This window comes from Mobula birostris, chromosome 14 (genome assembly GCF_030028105.1).
Source record: "Mobula birostris isolate sMobBir1 chromosome 14, sMobBir1.hap1, whole genome shotgun sequence".
NCBI lineage: Eukaryota > Metazoa > Chordata > Chondrichthyes > Myliobatiformes > Myliobatidae > Mobula > Mobula birostris.
Genome location: NC_092383.1, coordinates 86289089 through 86312817, shown reverse-complemented (window position 1 = coordinate 86312817; position 23729 = coordinate 86289089). Strand labels below are relative to the sequence as shown.

General features: G+C 42.7%; 1 protein-coding gene across 1 annotated transcript in view; it reads left to right on the top strand.

The window, feature by feature from the left end:
• Window positions 1-854: 854 nt before the first annotated feature.
• LOC140210053 (Fc receptor-like protein 5) overlaps window positions 855-23729 on the top strand; it is a 69109-nt gene continuing 46234 nt past the window's right edge. Inside the window, 6 exon segments of the mRNA XM_072278831.1 lie at window positions 855-992; window positions 3219-3308; window positions 4665-4985; window positions 5790-6110; window positions 9680-10000; window positions 12501-12821. Of these exon segments, the coding sequence (XP_072134932.1) occupies window positions 3269-3308; window positions 4665-4985; window positions 5790-6110; window positions 9680-10000; window positions 12501-12821 (1324 nt within the window). The 5' untranslated portion in view covers window positions 855-992; window positions 3219-3268.

Sequence of the window (23729 nt, the reverse complement as noted above, 5' to 3'; positions counted from 1 at the left end):
ATGAAAATGACCTTTGAGAAGTTTTCCAAGAAGTGATGGTGCAATGCAGGAAGAGGCCAGAACAATCTGTCAATGTGTAGCATCTGCTGTTACTTCTCTATATTCTGTTTGGTAAGACAAGTAAAGAAGACAGAAGTTCTAACCACATCATTCGCTGAGGGTGAACATTAGACTGATGACAGCAGTGACTGATGCAATAGAGCCAGCACTCATACTATACAATGTACAGAATTTAAGCAGATATACATTCATGGCTAATATACTGCACTGTTTTCCCCTAAAGCAAATGTAACAAACCCAAAATTACAACAGCTCTCCATCTATACTGAATTATTTTATGATTTATCTCTTGATATACAATGTGAAATTAAGTGTTTATAAACAATTGCAAAGTCAGCAACAAAAATTCAGGAAAATATAAATGAGCTACATTCTTGAATCACCTCAACCCTCATACTACAATGAGGTCAAAAGCAACACACACAAAATACTGGAGGGACTCAGCAGGTCAGTCAGAATCTATGGAGGTGAATAGACAGTCAAGGTTTCAGTCGGAGGCCCTTCTTTTACCAGTTCTCACCAGCCTGGTTCTTCTCCCTAGGCCCCTCCTCCTTTTTCTCCTATGGTCCACTTTCCTCTCACGTCAGATTCCTTCTTTTACTGCCTTTACACCTGTTCCTATCCAGCTGGCATCACTGATCACCTTCCAGATAGCCTTCCGCCCCTCACCCATCTTTTGATTCAGGCAACTTCTCACTTTCTTCTCAGACCTGACTAAGAGCCTGAGCCTGAAATGTCGACTATCTATTCATTTCCACAGATGCTGCCTGACTTGCTGAGTTCCCTCCAGCATTTTCTGTGTGTTGGTTTGGATTTCCAGCATCTGCAGATTTTCCAGTGTTTACAATGAAATCAAGGTTGAACAATTAACATTGTTCAGATAAAATTCAAGATGGCACCGAGAAGTCGTGACTCTGTGTAGAGCTCCAATGGTAATCATCGAACATTCCCATTTAGGACTGCTACATTTAATTTCACAACATACATTATGTCAGTGATATTAAAACTGATTTTGATTATGATTCTGTATTACTTCTACAATATGTGTGACATGTGAGAATTGTTATTCCTTGCACTGAAGCTCTCCTCAGACTTCATCTGTCCCAGATAATTGCACAGCATGAATGTGGATAGATCACACTTCGACTAACATAGGAAGATCTAACCTGGTGAACAGAGATACTGTGATGCTAGAGACTGAGAATCTCAGCAAAGATATGCAGGGTTAGGGGAAAGGGAGACCATGGAGTTGAGCTAGGTAAGACAGAAATGTCTTCTCCTTGGACAAGTGTGTCCAGCCCATTAACTGTGCCCTGTGATTCTATGAGAAATAGAAACTACAGGGGTTGTCTACTTAACACAGATCATTTCCTGTCAAAATTGAGTTGATTTGGTTTAAGAACAGATCTGATATGGATTTTACTCCATTGTGACTGTGTAATTCCATTCACTTGGTTTCCTCTCACATCTAACCAGAGTAAAGTGAAAATCCATCAGAGTTCTTGAAATTGCACTGACAGATGGAATAGAATTCAGAAAAGGTGTGCTTTAAAGTTTCCTTCAAAGAGCAGACACGGTTTTCAGAGAGGAGAGGGAATGAAGTGAAGTACTGTATGCTGAGTTTGCGTGAAAAGCCTCTTCTACATCACACCTATTTCCTACTTTGCTCCCTCCTCAGCAGCAAGCTCCCCAAAACATTGAATTATCAGAATCAAAATCAGAACCCGAATCAGAATCACTTTTATTATCACTGGCATGTGTCATGAAATTTGTTAACTTAGCAGCAGCAGTTCAATGTAATATATAATATAGAAGAAGAGAAAAAAATAAATTACAGTATACATATACTGAATGGATTAAAATCATGCACAAACAGAAATAATATACATTAAAAAAGTGAGGTAGTCTTTATGCATAAAATACCTATTTAGGAATTGGATGACAGAGGGGAAAAGGCTGTTCCTGAATTGCTGAGTGTGTGCCTTCAGGCTTCTGTATCTCCCTACTGATGGTAACAATGAGAAAAGGGTTTGCCCTGAGTGCTGGGGGTACCAAGGCAAGATCCGGAATGACGGACAAAGCTTGGAGTGTAAGTCCATAACTCCCTGAAATTTGGAACAGAGGGAGATGTGTTTCCGCTAATGGCAATGAGCCAGCAATGTGCATATGAAAATTCAGGTTGCAAATGTATAAAAATATGATTAGGACACACTTCAGGTCAGTGTGTAGTTGTGTTTGCAGCATAGCAAGAAAGATGTGGAAACATTGGAGGGATTGCAGAAGAGGTTCAGCAGATTGCTGCCTGTATCAGAAGACCATAGGACCAAAAGGCAGAGAGAAGAATTAGGCCATTCTTCCCTTTGAGTCTATTCCACCATTCCATTGTGCCTGATTTATTTTCTCTCTCAACCCTATTCTGCTGCCTTCTCCCCATAATCTTTCATGCCCTTACTATTCAAGAATTTATCAATCTCCACTTTAAATATACCCAGTGAATTGGCCTCCACGGTCATCTGTGACAGTGAATATAACAGATTCACCACCATCCAGCTAAAACAATTTTCCCTCATCTCTGTTCTAAAGGAATGTGCTTGTACTCAGAGGCACTGCCCTCTGATCCTAGAACTCACAGGGAACATCCTCTCCACATCCACTCTGTCTTGTCCTTTCAATATTCAATAGGTTTGAATATGATTCCCCCTCTCCCCCTCATTCTTCTAATCTCCAGTGAGTACACGCCTAGAGCCATCAAACTTTCTCCTCACACTCACAACACTCTACATGGGCTCTTTCTCTTTCCATCGTTAACTTTTCACCATGAACACTTTTCCCAATGACGCACCACAGCTAACACTATAAATCATGCAAAAAATAAATTGAACTTCAGGAGTCAGGTGGTCAACATTTCAGCTTAATTCCCTGCTTCAGGACACCTACAGTCGTTTATTTTGACTTCAGATTAAAACGTTTCCTGTTGCTTGTCTCTAATATTTTAACACTTCTCATCACTTCATTCACTCTTTGAGAATAGTTTAAGTGTTCCTGTCCTGCTAAATACAACTAAAAGCTTTTCAGATTGTCATGTACCACACACCAATTGTGTTACTGTAGTTTTTTTGATCAAACTTCCGACTGACTTCTTCCTTATTTTATTTCAGTCATTTCTCTCTGAGGACAGACAGGTCCTGCTTGTGTCTCCGTGAATAAAATGCTGTGGACGTTGATCCTTCTGACTGGTTTCCTACCTGGTGAGTTACAGACAGCACTGGACAACTGCATAATCAGTGTTGGATTGGGGGTCGTACAACGTTTTCACAAGAATGCTTGATACCCGTAGACACTAAAGCTGTCGGAAACTGGAGCTCAGAGTTCACTCATGGAGAAACTCAATGGGTCAAGCAGCTTCTGTCAGGGGCAGAGGAAATGTCAATGGTTCGGGTCGAGACCCTGCCTCATGTGTGAGTAGAGCGGGAGAGGGTTAAATAGGAGAGGGGGAAGTGTGAAACTGGGTCCTCAAGTTAGTCGGGGCTGAGGAATAGTGAAGCACAACAGGCAAATGGAATGGGGTGGAAAAGGGATGGTGTTTGGAGGTGGGTGAGAGGTGGAAGCAGATAAGGAGAAAAGAAGAATTGTGTAGAGCCAGGTTTGGGGAGAATATGTCCAGCTGGAGAAATCTACTGCAACCTGTTAAGCGAGAACATCAGATCTACCATTGCTGGGATCTGTTCTCTCTCTGCAGGGATCACTGCGACATTTGACGTTATTGTCTTGAAATCAGAGTCCTTCCTGGGCCACTTCAGTGGTGCAGTTAGCATAGAACGTTACTAGATCTGGAGTCAAAGGTAAACCAGGGCGGTAGGGATAAGAAATTTCTCTCCCTAAAAGTCTTTCCAATCTAGATGGGATCTTTACAATCTGACAGTTCATCATTATTATTATTGATACTTGTTTTTTAAATACCAGAAATAATAAATTGGATTTTCATACTCAAAGTATCTCAACAGTTATTGAAATCTCACCTGAGTTTCTAGACACAGAAGCACTAATGACCACTGTTGCGCCACCTTCTAACTACACATAGAAATACTTGATAGGTACAATATTTACAAATTGCTTCAGAACCTTGTCTGAACACACACAGGCGCACACACACACACACACACACACACACACAAAATTGGGAGCATCTTATGAAATAGCTGGAAGCTCTGTGGACATTTCAAAGGCTGACATATTCTGAAGCAACTGAAAGTTGAACACTTTCATGGCCTCAAAAGCTGTGTATGGTATTGAATTCCATAGAGTCAACACCCTCTAGCTACACTACGGCTCTCCCCCAGCAGTGCACTGGAAGATCAGCCCTGGGTTTCTGCTCAGGATTCTGGAGTGGGAAGTGAACCCACAATGTACCGACACAGGGAAGAGAGATCACTGACACGGCTGACACAGTAACAGCACTGACTGCACTTCACACAAAAATCATTGGCTGTGTTGTCATGGAACACATGCTGTACATGACCTGCACCTGCTTTTACCGTCATGTTGAAAAATAATTGTTGTATTAAATTGTTCCTTTCCCTCACATCTGACAATGCCTCCCTCAGTTTCAGGTGCATTGTGGGCAGAGAAATCTGTAAGAGGAGTTGTGGGAAGAGCGATCACAATCGATTGTCACTATGAAGAAAAGTACCGCTCACACACAAAGTATTGGTGCCATGGATGGAATCTCCATTGTTCAGTTTTAGTGGAAACAAATGAGCAGCACAGACGGAGTGGACGAGTGTCAATCACAGATAACCCGGAACGGAGAATATTTACTGTTACTATGGAAGATCTTCACTCTGGAGATTCAGGATGGTACAGCTGTGGAATTACAACACCAGGTCTCGATACAAGATTTAATTTAGAACTAACAGTAAATGATGGTAGGTTTCTCAGTGATTGATTTGTGCATTCCATAAAATAAAAGTCTCATGATCTTTGCCAGACACTGTCCATCCCTCACTATCTCTGCATTAATATCAGTACCAAATGTCTCCCTCTATACGGCAGGTCACTGAACCCAGTTACAATTTCATTCTCTCCTGAAAGCCTCCAAACATGTGACAGATATCTCACAAGTTGCTGCCTTTAAACCTCCTGAACATAACAGAGTGGCCACTGAGTGGATGTTCATGGTCTCTTGCTTCTGTGGCTCATCCACTTCGAGCTTTGACGTGTTGTACCTTCAGATGCTCTTCAGCACACCGCTGTCATAACCCACGGTTATTTGAATTCCCGTCACCTTTCTGTCAGCATGAACATGTCTGGCCATTCTCCTCTGACCTCTTTCATTAATAAAGCACTTTTGTTCACAGAATTGCTGCTCTCTGGATGTTTTATCATGTTGTTCGTACCATTCTCACTAAACTCTAGAGACAGTTGTGTGTGAAAATCCCAGGAGGATAGTAGTGCCTTAGATATTTACTACCCCGTCTGGCACCAGCAATAATTGCATGCTCAAAGGTACTTAGATCACAATACTTCCGCATTCTGACTTTGGCCTAACATTGACTGAAACTCTTGAATATTTCTGCATGCTTTGATGAGTTGAGTTGCTGATCGTCTGATTGACTGATTAGATATTTGTATTAATGATCAGGTTAATATTTGTACGTAATAAAGTGACAGAAGAGTGTCTGATTTTCAGATGTTCATTCAGTGTCTGAATGTTTAATTCTTTCCCACAGAACTCGTGTCTGTTCCTGTGATTCGATATCTGTCACCAGCAAATGTCTCACGTCTCGGGGGCTCAGTGTCACTTTCCTGTGAGTCCTTCCAGGGATCCCTTCCCATTCAATACAGATGGTATGAACAAACCTCATCTGGGTATCCGAAGATCTCAGATACCCATGAACTGACTCTGCATTGTCAATCCTTCAAGCACACACACCAGCAATATTACTGCAGTGCCTCAAATCGGCTTGGAGCAAGATCCAGTGCAATGGTTACTGCGACAGTCTTCAACAACAGAGATATCTGCAGTTACGTGACAGAAATCAATGGCAGCGGTAAGTTCTAATTTCAAGGGAGGATACATTTAAATATTTCTTTTTATTACTCTGTTACTGCTGCTCTTATACCTCTAGTGAGGGTAAGGAATTTGTTTGCATTTGTAGAAGCTGCACATTGCAGCATCCATGGGGTAGAACTAAAGTGCAGTGAACAGTTAAGTCTGTCACTTGCTCCTGGAAGATATGGAGCATCTCAAACATAGTTGGACTTGCGCATCTCGACAAATTGAGAGCATTCCATTAATACTTCTGGCTTCACATTGAAAAGTCCAGACTGGTATCGACTTCTGATTCTCATAAAAGCAAAAGGAAGGACTTATAATATTGCAAATATTAGTGGGAATGACAGAAATTTGGCAATGGCAGGGGCAGAGATGAGTGTTGTTGCTATTACTAAGCAAAACGTGCTTGAGAAGCTGAGGGATCTGAAAGTAGATGAGTCATTTGGACCAGATGTACTACATCCCAAGTTTCTGAAAGAGTTATTTAAAGAAATCATGAAGGCATTAGTGGTGATCTTTCAAGAATAATTAGACTGGAATGTTCAAAGGATTGGAAAATTGGAAGTATCACCACACTCTTTAAGAAAGGAGGGAGGCGAAAGGAAGGAAATTGTCAACCAGTTAGCCTGACTTTAGTGGTTGTGAAGATGTGGGAGTCTATTATTAAGAACAGGATTTTGGGGTATTTGGAGGTATATGATCAAAAGTGGTTTCCTTATGGGGAAATCATCCTGAAAAATCAGCCTCAGAATGCAAGGGCATCCCTTTATTTTATTTATTTACCGATAGAGTACAGAATAGGCCCTTCCAGCCCTTTGGGTCACAACACCGATCGAACTCTCGACAAACCCAATTAACTGTAACATAATCACAGGGCAATCTGCAAAGAGCAGTTATCCTAATGAGTATGTCTTTGGACTGTGGGAGGAAACAGGACCACTCGGGGAGACCCCATACATTCCACATGGAGGATGTGCAGACTCCGTACATTAGAACAGAGATGAGGAGGAATTTCTGTAGCCAGAGGGTGTTGAATCTGTGGAATTCAATACCATACATGGCTTTTGAGGCCAAGACATTTGAGTATATTTAAAGCGTACTTAATAGTTTCTTGTTTAGGAAAGGCATCAAAAGATTATGGGGAGAAATGCCAAGGATGGAATTGAGTGGGATAATAAGTCAGCCTTGATGGAATAGTGGAGCAGACTGTATAGGCCAAATGGCCTAATTCTCCTCCTATGTCTAATGGTCTCATTGTCTTTGGTCGTCTCTAGCTTTTGAATATCTGAGCAGCCCAGGTAAATTACTAACCGCTGAAATTGGGTTTTTGTTTGTTAAATAAAAAACCTCACTCGCTTTGAGACATGAGAAGGAAATCCATTCCTTCTATGAACAAGGCTGCTGCATTTCATGATTACAACAAGGATAATAAACCTTCAATTCCCTTTTAATCACTAAAGGAATGTCAGTCCAAGGTGAGGGATGGCTGGTGTTCAGCTTGCTGCACAGAAGGTTTACGTGTCTTTACGCTGAACTGAGGCTGTGGTTGGCAATTAATGGCCTCATGAATTGACTACAGTGATGACTGGCTTCTTGGCTGTGGCCTCAGTTTTGTGAATTTCAGTTCCAAATGTTATTTGCTTACTTTGATTTGCTCTTTTTTCTGTATATTGGGATGTTCTATTTTTTTGTGATTGCCTGGAAGGAGGTGAATCTCAAGGTTGTATATAGTATAGATTCTTTGATAATAAGTATACTTTGAACTTTGATTGTTGAGATTGAAGTGCAATCTGATAGGCTGTGATCCCATGAGCTGTCACATCTATGCAATGAAATAGAATTCTGAATTTATCCTTTTAAAAGCATGTTCCAGTTTAGAGAGGATGCTGCAGAGTCAGGGAGTTATAGGTTATGGACGCAGGAGTTTCACCCCAAATCATCCGTGCTGACCACAGTGTCTTCCTGAGCTTCTCCCATTTCACTGCATTTGTCTCGTATCCTTCTAAAACTTGCCTATATATGAACTTGTCCAAATGTATTTTAAATAGTGTATTTGTAACCATCTCTAGTACTTCCTCTGACAGCCTTTTCCATGCACACACGGCTGTGTGTGTAAAACACGGCTGCTCCGGGATCTCTAAGAATTTTCCCTCACTCCTTAAGCCGAGGGTCTCTAGTTTTCAACTCCCCCACCCTGGGATAAAGACTGTGATTATCCACCATACCTTTGCCCACAAAACAAAGTAACACAATAGAATCCATGTAAAACCACACACAACAAAGACTGACAAAAAACCAATGTGCAAGCGATGATGAATCGTGCAAATAATAAAACTATGTAAACAAATAATACATAGAACATGAGAGGCAGAGTCTCTGAAAGTGAGTCCACAGCTGCAGAGTCAGTTCAGTGCTGAGGCGAGTGAAACCAATCCAGGAGCCTGATAGCTGCAGGACAACAACTGTTGACGAACCCTGCGGTGTGGGCCCCAAGGCTCCTGCACCTTCCACCTGATAGTAGGACCAAGAAGAGAGGGAGACAGGTCAAATGCAAACAGACAATACAGGCTCAGGTGGGGAGGGGGCAGCTTGCTGGCACAGAATAATGGGGCTGAACACCGGCTCATTTTCAAGATCCTCGTGTAAACTTACACAACTCTTGCCACTGTCCACCACACTGCTGTCTCACCCATAACTTATTAATCATGCCACCTACAGTTTCATTCCAGATTATTAATATTGATGACAATAAGAGTGGTTAACAAATAACAGCAACGATCCTGATGGCACATTGCTGGTGATAAAGTCTGATGTTGTCAGAAAACCAACACTCCACTACCACAGTCTGTATCCTTCCACCAAGCCTATTCAATATCCATCCAGGTAGCTTACCATGTGATCTCACATTACAGATCAGTCTGCTATGCAAGGTATGGTCATAAACCTTGCTAAACAAAAATTGCTAATCTCTAAGGTCCTGTCCTTTCATCGTCTCTCAAAAAAAACTCAGTCAAATAGTTTTGGGGGAGGATTTCCAATGCACAAGATCATGTTGACTATCCCAAATCAGATCTTGCCTTTGCAAATTCAGGTCGATCCTGCCTCCAGTAAGTTACCCCCCACTGATCTTGGGCTCACCTGCCAGGAGTGGGACTGGATCAGTAATCTATTGACTCAGAAATATGGAAACACACTGAGACATTAGTGGGCAGTGACAATGATGACTCCAATCAAATAAAAATTGCTACTTGTGAAGAGCTGGGAGCACGTGAGGAGGGACGATGTTATTGTCTTCTCTGTCTGTGAGGAATTTATTTATATCAATTGACACTGTGGCAGATTCCTTGTAACACAGTGTCAGTTGTAAATAAAACATCTTTAGCTATTTTAATTGTATTCATTATCTTTTGTGTTTTTTTCTGCTGCATTTAGATCCAGCATAACAACGATTTAATTCCAGTTTACACGTTTGTACAGGAAATGACATTAAATAATCTTGAAACTTGAGCCTGCTTGTGTAAATTTGATTTTACCTGTCCATTTTCTGAAGATTTTCTCCCTCAGTTTCAGGTGCTTTATGGACAGAAGATGAAGGAAGAGGAGTTGTGGGAAGAGCGGTCACAATCGATTGTCACTATGCACCAATGTACCGTTCACACACAAAGTATTTGTGCCGCCTGTGGGGTCGCCAATGCACATCGTTAGTGAATACAAATGGGACAAATGAGCAGTATGGAAGAATGACAATCAGAGATAACACATCCCTAGGAATATTTACTGTTACTATGGAGAATCTTGTCTCTAATGATACAGGACCTTACAGATGTGGAATTACAACCTTTGGCAATGATCCAGTGTTTGATGTGCATCTCCAAGTATCTGATGGTAGGTTTCTCATTGATTGATTTGTTGTCTCCACCGAAATGTCTGATTCAGTTTTTCTCTGGGAAGAGTCAGGGCAGCAGGAATATCCGGAGGCTCCACAGCAGTGCAGAACCCTGTGGCGAGTGTGCAAAGATGGGGAGACCTCGCTCATAATACTCTCATCCACTGTGAGTTCTGATCCACTGTTGGGATACTGGTTTCCAGTGGAAGGCTCAGTATATTTTCCTGCTTCTGAACTCTATGAGACGTCACCCTGTTAAAGGAGGAGGTGTTTGCTTTCCTGAGGCAAATCAGTGTGAATATATCCCCAAGGCCTGCTAACGTGTTATCTTGGACCTCACGGGAGGCAAGTACAGAAATTACTGGGGCGCTGGCAAACATAATTAAAATATAGTTAGCAACAATGATGCTTAGCGCAGGGATTGGTGCTGGGTCTGTTGTTGTTTGCATCTGTATCAGTGATCCGGATGATAATATGGTAAAATGAATCAGCAAATTTGCAGATGACACCAAGATTGTGTGTGTATTGCACAGTCAGGGGGGCAATCATGGCTTGCAGAGAGATCTACAATAGATTGAAAAATAGGCTGATAAATGACAACATCCTTCCTATAGTGTTGCAACCAGAAATACATATTATGTTCCTAATGTGACCTAATCAGTGTTTTATGAAGCTACAAGATGCCCAGTCAGCTTCAGCCTCCAACATGTAGAGTGAAGAAGGCAAAGGTGCTGAATGCTTTCATTACCATTATGTCCACTTGTGTTGCCACTTTCAGGGAGCAATGGACTTGTTTCCCAAGAACTCTCGGTATATCAATTCTAAAGGGATCCATCTGTTAAATTCCAGGTGATGTTAAACTCCCTGAATGTATGAACATCATTTGAAGGCTCTGGGCCTGTGCGTGCTGGAGTTTAGAAGAATGAGGGTGGATTTTATTGAAAGCTATCGAGCATTGCAAACCCCAGTGGATGTGAAGAGAGGTTCCCTACAGTGTGGGCATCTAGGACCAGAAAGCACAGACTCAGAATGGAAAGATGTCCCTTTAAAAGAGACATGAGGAGGAACTTCTTCAGCCAGAGGGAGATGAAGCCTTTACTAATGAGAAGGATAAGATGGCGGCGCGACAGCAGCACGCACAACCACTTCGATGGTGATGTCTGTTATCTGTTAAGTAGGGGACCATGCACAATTCTGATTTGATTGAGACGGACATGAGAGTACAGAGGAACATCTGGAAAACTTCTGAATTGCCCGCTTCTAACCTATCCAAGTCACCCTGCATCCTCTTAGCATGCTCCTCACAGCTAACACTGCCGCCCAGCCTCGTGTCATCCGCAAACTTGGAGATGCTGCATTTAATTCCCTTGTCTAAGTCATTTATATATATTGTAAACAACTGGGGTCCCAGCACTGAGTCTTGCGGTACCCCACTAGTCACTGCTTGCCATTCTGAAAAGGTCCCATTTATTCCCACTCTTTGCTTCCTGTCTGCCAACCAATTTTCTATCCACATCAATAGCATACCACCAATACCGTATGCTTTAAGTTTGCACACTAATCTCCTGTGAGGGACCTTGTCAAAAGCCTTTTGAAAATCCAAATATACCACATCCACTGGTTATCCTCTACCCACTCTACTAGTTACATCCTCAAAAAATTCTGAGATTCGTCAGACATGATTTTCCTTTCACAAATCCATGCTGACTCTGTCCGATGATTTCACCGCTTTCCAAGAGTGCTGTTATCACACCTTTGATAACTGACTCTAGCATTTTCCCCACCACCGATGTCAGGCTTACCATTCTATAATTCCCCAATTTCTCTCTCACTCCTTTCTTAAAAAGTGGGGTTACATGCCACCCTCCAATCCTCAGGAACTAATCCAGCATCTAAAGAGTCATGGAGCATACAGATCCATTCTTTGTAGAAGCCGGCATTTTGGACTTCCAGAAAGTGGTCCACATCAGAGGTGATTGATACGTTCGTGGCCTAAAGTAGAAGGAGATGAGTTATTAACTTTAAACTTTCTGCATAATGCATTATCACTCAAAGAGTTGAACTGCACGTGCATGTAACGAGAGCTGTATAACTCATCTCTTTCTGACTTCACAAAATGAAGTCACCATTCATTTTGTATGTATCTGACAATTTCCTGCTTTCAACCTATGGAGAGTTTTCCAGAACATCCACAAATGCTGCTATTCCAGAGTCAAACTGTTTGGTCTCACTTTAGACTGTTTCCCCACTGCTGAGAGAGACTGAAGCCCTGAATTTCATACTGACACATACTCTGTGTCACCACTGTTGATCTGATCAGGAGTCCTGCTGTTTTTGGAGGTACTGACAGACATGTACGTTCTGGCAGCTGTGAGGATGACGAGACACAGTGGAGTAGATGAGCTGCTGAGATTCCAAACTGGTGGCTCCTGGTTGAGATACAGAACTGCTGAAATCTTTGTGTTTGATTTTCAGATGTTCACTAATTCTGTTCCACAGAACCTGTGTCTCTTCCTTTGCTTCGATTTTCACCACAAACAAATGGCTCAAATTGTGGGGACTCCGTGTCAGTGTCCTGTGAGTCTGTCCATGGATCCCTTCCCATTCAGTACTCATGGTATGAAAAGACGCCATCTGAGGATTCAAAGATCTCTGACACAAATAAACTTGATCTACATTGCCAATCCATAAAATACAAAAATTATCTGTATTATTGCAAAGCCTCAAATATTAATGGAGAGAAGTCCAGTGAAGTGGTCAGTGTGTCCATGTCCAACAGTGTCAGCAGCTGCAGAAATGTGATTGAAGTCAACAGCATGGGTAAGTGCTGGAGGGTTTGATTCTTTATGATGGTCAATGGAGTACAACTGAATGACTGATGTGTGCTGGATATTGTGTTGTTGGAACTTCACACAGGAGCATGAAGTGTATGTTGTCACCACGTTTCAGAGAATGAGAAGCTTTTCGGCACAGCCGTTTAAATGTGAGTCTCTCAGCACAGGGTCTCCTGTCTCTGATCTGACTCTCGCTGGCTGGGTGTGAATGTATCTCATCTGGTAATATTTCTGGCCATTCATTAAGATAGTCCTTCCAAGATAAATCACTTCAAAGTTGAAAGAAAATTAAGTTTTTGTCACCATATACTACCCCGAGATCCATTTTCTTGCAGGCATTCACAGTAGATACAAATGAATACAACAGACTCAATGTAAAACTACACACAATCAAAAATGTCAAACAATCAATGTGCAAAATAAGACAAATTGTGCAAATACAAAAGTAACAAATAATAGATAAATAATTAACAAGAGAATACCTGCAGATGCTGGAAAGCAAAGCACTACACACAAATTGCTGGAGGTACTCAGAAGGCCAGGGAACACCTATTGAAAAGAGTCATCAGTCATCGTTTCGGGCTGAGACCCTTCATCAGGACTGGAAAGGAAAGGAGATTAGAAGTCAACGTAAGAAAGTCGGTGGGAGGAGATGGAGAAGTACAAGGTGAAATTGAGAGAGTGGGAGGGTTGAAGTAAAGAGCTGGAAAGTCAATTGGTGAAAGCGATAAAGGGCTGGAGGAGGGGAAATCTGATAGGGGACAGAAGGCCATGGAAAGCAGGGAAAGTGGAGGCTCGCCAGGGGGAGGTCATGGGCAGGTTAGGAGAATGGTGAGAGAGGGAAAGGGGAAAGGTGAAGGAGATAAACAAATAAATACTGAGAAGATGAACTGTAGAATCCTTGAAAGTGAGTCCATCGGTTGCAGAATCAGTTCAGTGTTGGTGAGTGAATTTATCCATGATGTTTCAGGAGCCTACAGGTTGCAGATAATAATTGGTCCTGAACCTGGTAATATGGGATCTAAGCCCCCTGCAACTCCTTCGTACTGACAGCAGCAAGAAGACAGCATAGCTTGGATGGTAGGGGTTCTTGCTGCTTTGACACGCTCTTGTACGCAGGACTCACCGCCTCGATTTGGCCCATACCCGATCTTTCCTTTCTGGCCTGAAGCTTAAATCGATCAGACATTGACTCGAGCCTCAGTCTTGGGCCACCAGCATTGTCAGCAGATTTGGTTCAATGAAAGATGTTCTTGTTAAGGAAGAAGGCAAGCAAAGGATCAGCAGACTGATTTCTGGAATGCCACAAGTGACACAAGATCAGAGAGCAAATGTAATTGGTTTTTATTTGATGGAGTTCAGTAGGCTGAGAGGTGATCACATAGAAATGAGCAATATTTTAGCAGGGTGATACAGATGCAGGTAGGATGCTTCAAATGCCAGGGAATACAGGATAGTCTAATGAGACTTACCTCCAAGAGAACCACAAATTTGTCGTTAGATTTGGAGGTTTGCATGCCTCAATGACGCAGAGAGCTACGTTGGCTGGAGTGAGGGCTTTATGCTTTGGCAGTTCATCGGGTCACCCATGCCGAACAGGTCAGAGGGTAGGGGCCAGACTTAGAGTGGTCCCCCAATCCTCCAGGTTCGGGGGGTTCACTCAGGACTGACAAGCCTGATTGGTTCAACAAAATTGTCATGGAAACAGAAATGAAAAATTCCTCTCCATCAGAGTTTGACGGTATTGCTCAGTCTCTACCTGGGACTTGCATGACTGACAGCAGTGAAAACCGAGAGGGACCTACTGACACAATGAAGGAAGCCCCGAACACTGCCAGAGATAGGACACCTTCATTGCTGCCCTAAACACCAGTGGTGTAACGGACAGTAAGTAAGTAAGCTTGGAATCTTAGAAATTATCTGAAGGGTGAGACATTTAAGACTGGGATTAGGAAAGATTTCTTCTCCCAGAATGTGGTGAACCAGTATTCAAGAAAGATTGAGTTATTTTTCTCAGAGGTAGAGACATCAAGAGATGTGAGAAACAAAAGACCTTGCTTTTTCATTGAGAAAACCTCCTGCATTATCCTGTTGGATTATCTCCCTGTATCCAAACTGCCAGTAAATGTAATTGGCTGCACAGGAGCACAGCAATTAACTGTAACACTATTACAGCACCAGCGATCGGCGATCAGGGTCCAATTGCCACCACTGTTTGCAAGTTGTTTGTATGTTCTCCCAGTGACTGCGAGGGTTTCCTCTGGGGCCGCAGTTTCCTCCCACGTTCCAGAAATGCACAGGTTAGGATGAGTAAGTCCTATGGAAGCCATTTTGGTGCGAGAAGCATGGAACCCTTGCAGGCTGCCCCCAGCACAAACTCTGTTGGTAACTGTTGTAAACGATACATTTCACTGTATGATCAGATGTACATGCGACAAATAAAGCTCATCTTTAATCTTTAAATGTGCATCAGGTAATAGATCACCTTTGGTCCACCATGTTCAAGTACCTATTGGTCTAATAACTGTGCTCTCTTGTTCTTGCAAGTACAAAGCAGCTGAAATTTTATTTTATTTTCTTTTAACAGGGAGAATTGATTTCTGTGAAAATACTGTGACAGAATTGATGACAACCGCACAAAGGTAAGAAACTACTCCAGCCCAGATGTAAAGTATAAGGTTTTCGCTGCGGGTGGTTTCACTGCTACTGCTTCCAAGTAGAGCCAGTTGGGAGAGAAATCTGTTTCTCTTCAACTAGTGTTTATCATATTTGACATGATTAACTTCAACAAACTCATATCTTGGAAACTGAGCATTCCTGATTTTCTTGAACATGCGTCAAGCCTGAGATCAAAGAAAAATTTCTCTTCCCCAATTATTTAAAAATTTAAGCATAGCAGTTGAAGCTCATGTATAGAATCATAATGTCTTTGATATATATTAGAACAACAGGCCCTTCAGCCTGACTCGTCCAAGCCAACCAGGATGTTCATCTAAGTTCAGCACATTTAATTTTATTTATTCCATATCCTTCTCTGCCAGGGGCTCCCAACCTGGGATCAAGTCCAGTCCAGTCCAGTCAAGTTTATTGTCATTTAACTATATACATGTATACCGTCCAGTGAGGCAATGTTTCTCCAAACCAAGATACAAAGCACTGCAGTATACATAATGCATAATAGTTTATGAAAGTGAGAATGAAATCTACAGATTAATTACACATAAATAAACAAACTGAAGTTGATGAATTAAGGTCCATGGCATAAAAAAGTTTGTGAAGCCCTGTTCTAAGCCTTTCCTATCCACACATCTGTCAAAATGTCTCTTAACCTTTGTTAATGTATCCATTTCTATGGATTGCTATGGCAGCTCGATGGCAGGAGGGAGAAGAGTTTGTATGAAGGGTGCATGGAGTCCTTCATAATGCTGTTTGCTTTACGGATGCAGCGTGAGGTGTAAATGTCGGTAATGGTGGGAAGAGAGATCCCGATGATCTACCCAGCTGACCTCACTATCCGCTGAAGGGTCTTGCGATCCAAGATGGTGCAATTTCCGAACCAGGCAGTGATGCAGCTGTTCAGGATGTTCTCAATACAACCTCTGTAGACTGTGGTGAGGACGGGAGGTGAGAGATGGACTTTTCTCATCCTTCGCAGAAAGTAGAGACGCTGCTGGGCTTTCTTTGCTCTGGAGCTGGTGTTGAGGGACCAGGTGAGATTCACCGCCATGTGAACACTAAGAAATTTGGTGCTGTTACCGATCTCTACGGAGGAGTCATTCATGTTCAGCAGAGAGTGGTCGCTCCGTGTCCTCCTGAAGCCTGAAGTCAACAACAACTCTTTTGTTTCGTTCACATTCAGGGACAGGTTGTTGGCTCTGCACCAGTCTGTTAGCCGCTGCACCTCCTCTCTGTAAGCTGACTCATAATTCTCGCTGATGAGACCCACCACGGCCGTGTCATTGGCAAATTTGGTGATTTGGTTCGAGTTGTGTGTTGCAGCACAGTTGTGGGTCAGCAGAGTGAACAGCAGTGGACTGAGCACACAGCCCTGGGGGGCCCCCGTGCTCAGTGTGATGGTGTTGGAGGTGCTGCTTCCAATCCGGACTGAGATCTCCCAGTCAGGAAGTCTAGGATCCAGTTGCAGAGGGAGGTGTTCAGGCCCAGTAGGCTCAGCTTTCCAATCAGTTTCTGAGGAATGATTGTGTTGAATGCTGAACTGAAGTCTATGAACAGCATTCGAACGTAAGTGTCTTTTTTGTCCAGGTGGAGGGTGATGGCAATGGGATCGTCTGTTGAACGGTTGGGACGGTACGTGAACTGCAGGGGGTCCAGTGAGGGGGGCAGCAGGGTCTTGATGTGCTCCATGACGAGCCTCTCGAAACACTTCATGATGATGGTTGTGAGTGTGACGGGATGGTAGTTGTTGAGGCAGGACACTGAAGACTTCTTCGGCACGGGGACGATGGTGGCGGCCTTGAAGCACGTAGGAACGACGGTGCTGCTCGGAGATGTTGAAGATGTCAGTGAGAATCTCAGCTAGCTGGTCTTCACATACTCTAAGCACTTTGCCAGGAATATTGTCTGGTCCAGCAGCCTTCCATGGGTTGACCCTGCACAGGGTTCTCCTCACATCAGCCAAGGTAAGACACAGCACCTGGTTGTTCGGAGGAGGAGTGGTCTTCCTCACTGCCATGTCATTTTTCACCTCAAAACGAGCATAGAAGTTATTCAACGCATCTGGGAGGGAGGCATCACCAGCACAGGCAGGTGGTGTTGTCTTGTAGTTGGTGATGTTCTGAATGCCTTTCCACAGGTGCCATGTGCCGCCCCTATCCTGGAAGTGGCTGTGGATTCGCTGGGCGTGTGCACGCTTTGCCTTTTTGATGGCCCGGGACAGTTTGGCCCTTGCTGTTGTTAGGGCTGCCCTGTCGCCTGCTCTGAAGGTGGAGTCACGGGTCCTCAGCAGCGCACGCACCTCTGTGGTCATCCATGGCTTCTGGTTAGCGCGTGTAGTGATGGTCTTGGCCACAGTGACGTCATTGACGCACTTGCTGAGTCACTGATGCCGTGTACTCCTCTAAGCTGGTAGAGTCGCCGTCAGTTGCAGCCTCCCTGAACATGTGCCAGTCAGTGTGCTCAAAGCATTCTTGAAGAGCAGAGATGGCTCCTGCTGGCCAGGTTTTCACCTGCTTCTGAACAGGTCTGGCGCGCCTGATGTGCTGTCTGTACGCTGGGATTAGCATAACAGAGACGTGGTCTGAGTAGCTGAGGTGGGGTCGGGAATGTTTGTGTAAACAAGGTCCAACACATTCTCCCCTCTCGTTGCAAAGTCCATGTTCTGATGGAATCTGGGGAGCACTGACTTAAGGTTCACGTGGTTAAAATATCTGGTGACAATAAACAGTCCATCATGGTGTGCGTTCCATCATTTTGATAGGCTCAGGAATTCCATATTACTTGTATTACTTAAGCGGATGCCTGATTAGCGCTAATCGCGGGGTCCAATTTGAGAGCGTTCAGTCTTGCAGTTGCCGCTCAGCCATTGACATTCTGTTGGAATTCCTATGAATAAACTTTGGTCTCCGTCTCCACATTGGAGTCTGGATTTCCTGTGCAATTGGGTTCCAACATTGCCAGCGTACATCGTGACACTGTCACCTCTTCAAATGCTCATTCATATTGGTGAGATCTGATTTCCCATGCAGACTATTCCTCATCAGTCCTTGCTTATCCAATTGCTAGTCGACTCTATTTCTCAGAATCCTCTCTTGTAAGGTTCCGACCAGTGATGTTGGTCTCACTGACATGCAGCTTCCTGGCGTGCCTTTGTACCCCTTCTTTACATAAAGCCACAATATTTGCCATTAATCCTCCACACTTCTGTTCCCTCACTTATGGCTGGGTGATGCAGATATCTCTGCCAAGGCCTTAGTAATTTCTCCCTAGCTCCTCATAATATCCTGGGCTACACTTGCTCAGGCCCTATGAGATTATCTGAAAATTATATTCTTCAAGACTGCCAGCAACTCTTCTTTTGTAATGATATGTTCCAATAGAACACTATTCATTTCCCTTAATTCCTATCTTCCATGACCTGCTCCACAGTAAATACAGACAAGAAATATTAATTTAAGACCTCACCAGTCTCCTGTAGCTCCACATATGGATGATCACATTAATCGTTATGGGAACTTAATCTCTTCCTTGTTGCTCTTCTCCTTTTAATAGACGTGTAAGACTCTCAGAATTCTTTTACCTTATCTGCTTATGTTATCTCACATACTCTATTTGCTTTCCTGATCTCTTTTAATTGTATACCTATATCTCTTACATTCCTCAAGGGATTCACTGCCGATGCCTTGTTTTTCCTGACCAGAATCTCAATATCCCTTGTCAGCCAGGATTTCCTAATCCTGCCAGACTTGCACTTCATTCTTACAGGAAAGTGGCATCCCTGAACCTTCCTGATCTGCAGCTCATCAGAATGGAAATAGCGTCATGTTTACATCACACTGCTGTGCTATGTCTGTGATGAGGAAATTAGAACATGTTCCTCCATTTGTCATGACTCAGAGGGTGCTCCCTGTAGCATTTACTCTGACAGTTCCACGGCTAACTCTATCCCATGACATAAGTTGAGCTGTACTGGCCAAGAACTTGCAAAGCTTCTTTACCACTGGTTCCACAGCAGCGAAAGTCACAGCAAGGCAAAGTTCCTGCTCAATTACTGGCTGAGGACATCACATTTCAAGTTATTTCTCTATGTGCTGGTTATGTAACAGCAGGAGACATCTCCATCTACAATGTGTGCTTGGAGGAGCTCATGTGATGTCAAACTGTTTGCCCTGATACATTCACTGCAGGCTTTCTACTGGGTCTGTTGAAGATGTTCCACAGTCCAGAGGGGAAAAGATTTTGACGTGACACCAGTGAGAACTCAACAATCAATGTCCAAACCAGTATGGAATTAGGAGGGAGTTGACTTTTGTAGGAGAGCTGGTTTTAAGCAGAGGCAGTGTTTCCTTTATTAGATCCTTCAATTGTGAGTGCAGAGGGATCTGTAGATATTACCTCAGCTTCTCCCCACATCCTGATTGTTATACACATTCATACATACATAATTATACTTTATGGATATTTGTAATAATTTATATTTTTAATTGATTTTAATACACTTCACTGACATGGTAAAGCAGCCAATCTAATTGAAGACCCAATTACCGATAAGACCATAGGATAAAGGAGCACAAGTAGGCCATTTGGCCCACCGAGTCTGCTCCGCCATTCAATCATGGGCTGATCCAATTCGTCCAGTCATCCCCGCTCGCCTGCCTTCTCCCCATACCCTTCATTACCCATAGCTCTTGATTACCCTAGCTAAACAAGAACCTATCTATCTCTGCCTTAAATACACAAAATGACTTGGTCTCCACAGCTGCTCATGGCAAAAAATTCCACAGATTTACGACTCTCTGACTAAAGTAACTTCTCTGCATTTCTGTTCTAAATGGACATCCTTCAATCCTGAAGTCATGCCCTCTTGTCCTAGACTCCCCTCCCATGGGAAATAACTTTGCCATTTCGAATCCATTCAGGCCTTTTAACATACAGAATGTTTCTATGAGATCCCCCCTTATTTTCCTGAACTCCAGGGAATTCAGCCCAAGAGCTGCCAAACGTTTCCCATATAGTAACTTTTTCATTCCTGGAATCATTCTCTTATAATCCCTCAACATCACATCCCTGCTCTTGTATTCTATACCTCTAGAAATGAATGCCAATATTGCATTCGCCTTTATCACCACTGACTCAACCTGGAGGTTAACCTTTAGAGTATCCTGCAGAAGGACTCCCAAGTCCCTTTGCATCTCTGCAATTTGAATTATCTCCCCATCTAAATAATAGTCTGCCCATTTATTTCTTCCACAAAAGTGCATGACCATACACTTTCCAACATTGTATTTCATTTGCCACTTCTTTGCCCATTCCCCTAAACTATCTAAGGCTCTTTGCAGGCTCTCTGTTTCCTCAACACTACCCGCTCCTCCACCTATTTTTGTATCATCAGCAAATTTAGCTACAAATCCATTAATCCCATAGACCAAATCATTGTTGTACATTGTAAAAAGCAGCAGTCCCAACACCAAACCCTGTGCAACTCCACTGGTAACTGGCAGCCAGCCAGAATAGGATCCCTTTATTACCACTCTCTGTTTCTACCGATCAGCCAATACTCCACCCATGCTAGTAACTTCCCTGTAATTCCTTGGGCTCTTAACTTGCTAAATAGCCACATGTGTGGAACCTTGTCAAAGGCCTTCGGAAGATCCAAGTGCACCACATCCACTGCATCTCTTTTGCCTACCCTGCTAGTAATTTCTTCAAAAAATTGCAGTAGGTTAGTCAGGCAGGATTTTCCTTTCAGGAAACTCTGCTAGCTTTGGCCTATCTTGCAATATGCCTCCAGGTACTCTGTAATTTCATCCCTAACAATCAATTCCAAAAACTTCTCAACCACTGATGTCAGGATAACAGGCCTACAGTTTCCTTTCTGCTGCCTCCCACCCTTCCTAAATAGCGGAATAACATTTGCAATTTTCCAGTCATCTGGTACAATGCCAGAAATATTTATTCTTGAAAGATTACTGCTAATGCCTCCACAATCTCTCCAGCTACTTCCTTCAGAACCCAAGGGTACATTCCATTAGGTCCAGGAGATTTATCCACATTCAAACCATTAAGCTTCTTGAGCACCTTCTCAGTCATAATTTTCACTGCACATACTTCACTTCCCTGACACTCTTGAATATCAGGTATACTGCAGAGGTCTTCCACTGTGAAAACTGTTGCAAAATATGCCATCTCTGTGTCTATCATTACAATATCTCCAACGGCATTTTCTATTGGCCCTATATCTACCCTCGACTCCCTTTTACCCTTTATATACTTAAAAAAGCCTTTAGTATCTTTTTTGATATTAGTTACCAGCTTATTCTCATAATTCATCTTTTCCTTCCTAATGACCTTCTTAGTTTCCTTCTGTAAGTCTTTCAAATCTTCCCAATTCTCTATCTTCCCACTAGCTCTGGCTTCCTTGTATGCCCTCTCTTTTGCTTTTACTTTGGCTCTGACTTCACTTGTCAGCCATGGTAGTATCATCCTTCCATTTGAAAATTTCTTCTTATTTGGAATATATCTGCCTTGCACTTCCCTCATTTTTCGCAGAAACTCCAATCATTGCTGCTCTGCTGTCCTTCCTGCTAGTGTCCCTTTCCAGTCAACTTTGGCCAGTTCCCCTCTCATGCCATTGTAATTTCCTTTATTCCACTGAAATACCAACACATTTGAATTTAGTTTCTTCTTCTCAAATTTCAAAGTGAATGATCATATTGTGATCACTGTTCCCTAAGGGTTCCTTAACCTTTAGCTCTCTTTATCACCTCCGGATCATTGCACAACACCCAATCCAGCACAACCTATCCCCAAGTGGGCTCAATAACAAGCTGTTTTAAAAAACTATGCCTTAGACATTCTACAAATCCTCTCTCTTGAGGTCAAGTACTGACCTGGCTTTCCCCAGACGTTTTCATGTAAAAATCCCTGAAGGTTATCATGATATTGCCCTTATGACATGCCTTTTTTATCTCCTGCTGAAGTTTGTAATCCGCATCCCAGCTGCAGTTTGAAGGTCTGTACACAACTGCCATTAGGGTCCTTTTACCATTGACATTTCTTAACTCAACTCATAGAGACCCTACACCTTCCAATCCTCTGTCATCCCTTTCTAATGATTTAATATTATTTCTTATACACAGGGCCACACCACCCCTTCTGCCTATCAACCTATCTTTCCAATACACAGTAGATCCTTGGACATTCAGCTCTCAATAGCAGCCATCTTTTAGCCACTGACGTACTCTCTTCCTCTCCCCTGATATTGGGCAGAAATTACAAGAGTCTGAAAGCATGTACCACAAGCTTCAAGGACAGTTTCTTTCTCACTGTTACAAAACTATTGGATGCTCTCGTAGTATGATAAAATGGGTGTTTGATCTTATAATCTAACTGGGCTTGCAGCTTATTGTCTACTGCATGGCACTTTCTCTGTAACTGTAACACTTTATTCTGCATTCTCTTACTGTTTCCCCTTGTACTACCTTAATGCAATGTTATAATCTGTCACTTACTCCATTCAAATGTGGAGCATTTCAAACATAGTTGAACTTGCACATCCAAGTTTCAAACTGTCCGAGCCTGTCCATAACCCAAACCCTCCAGTCCTAGCAGCATCTTTGTGAATGCTTTCTGTACCTTCTCTAATTTAATCACACTCTTCCTATGGAACTACACAGAGTATTCAAGATGAGATGGTGACAATGTCCTTTATAGCTCTAACATGCCATCGCAACTGTATTAATGCCCCATCATATGAAGGCAAGCTGGTCATATTCCTTGTTCAGCACTTTGTCTGCCTGTGTTGCCACTTTCAGGTATCTGTCTTACCATTTTCAGGTATCTGTGTAGTTGCACACCTAGTTCTCTACTGCGTAAGGTTTGCCCTTGTTCAATTTCCCAAAATTCATCATTTCACACTGCCTGAGTTCAATTCCATCAGTCATCCCATTAGCCACTTTCCAAGTTCAAAATTCAATGTAAACTTATTATCAAAGTATATACACCATAAACGACCTAGAGATTCATCTTCTTTCACACATGCACAAATCAAAGAAACACAATAGAATCCATGACAAACCACACACAACAAAGTCCGACAAATGTCCAATGTGCAAAAGAGGCTTTAAGTAAAACATCTTTTATTATTATTATTGCTTTCTTTATTTTTTTTTTGTTTTTGTGCTGCTTCAGATCGAGAGGAACAATGATTTTGTTCTCC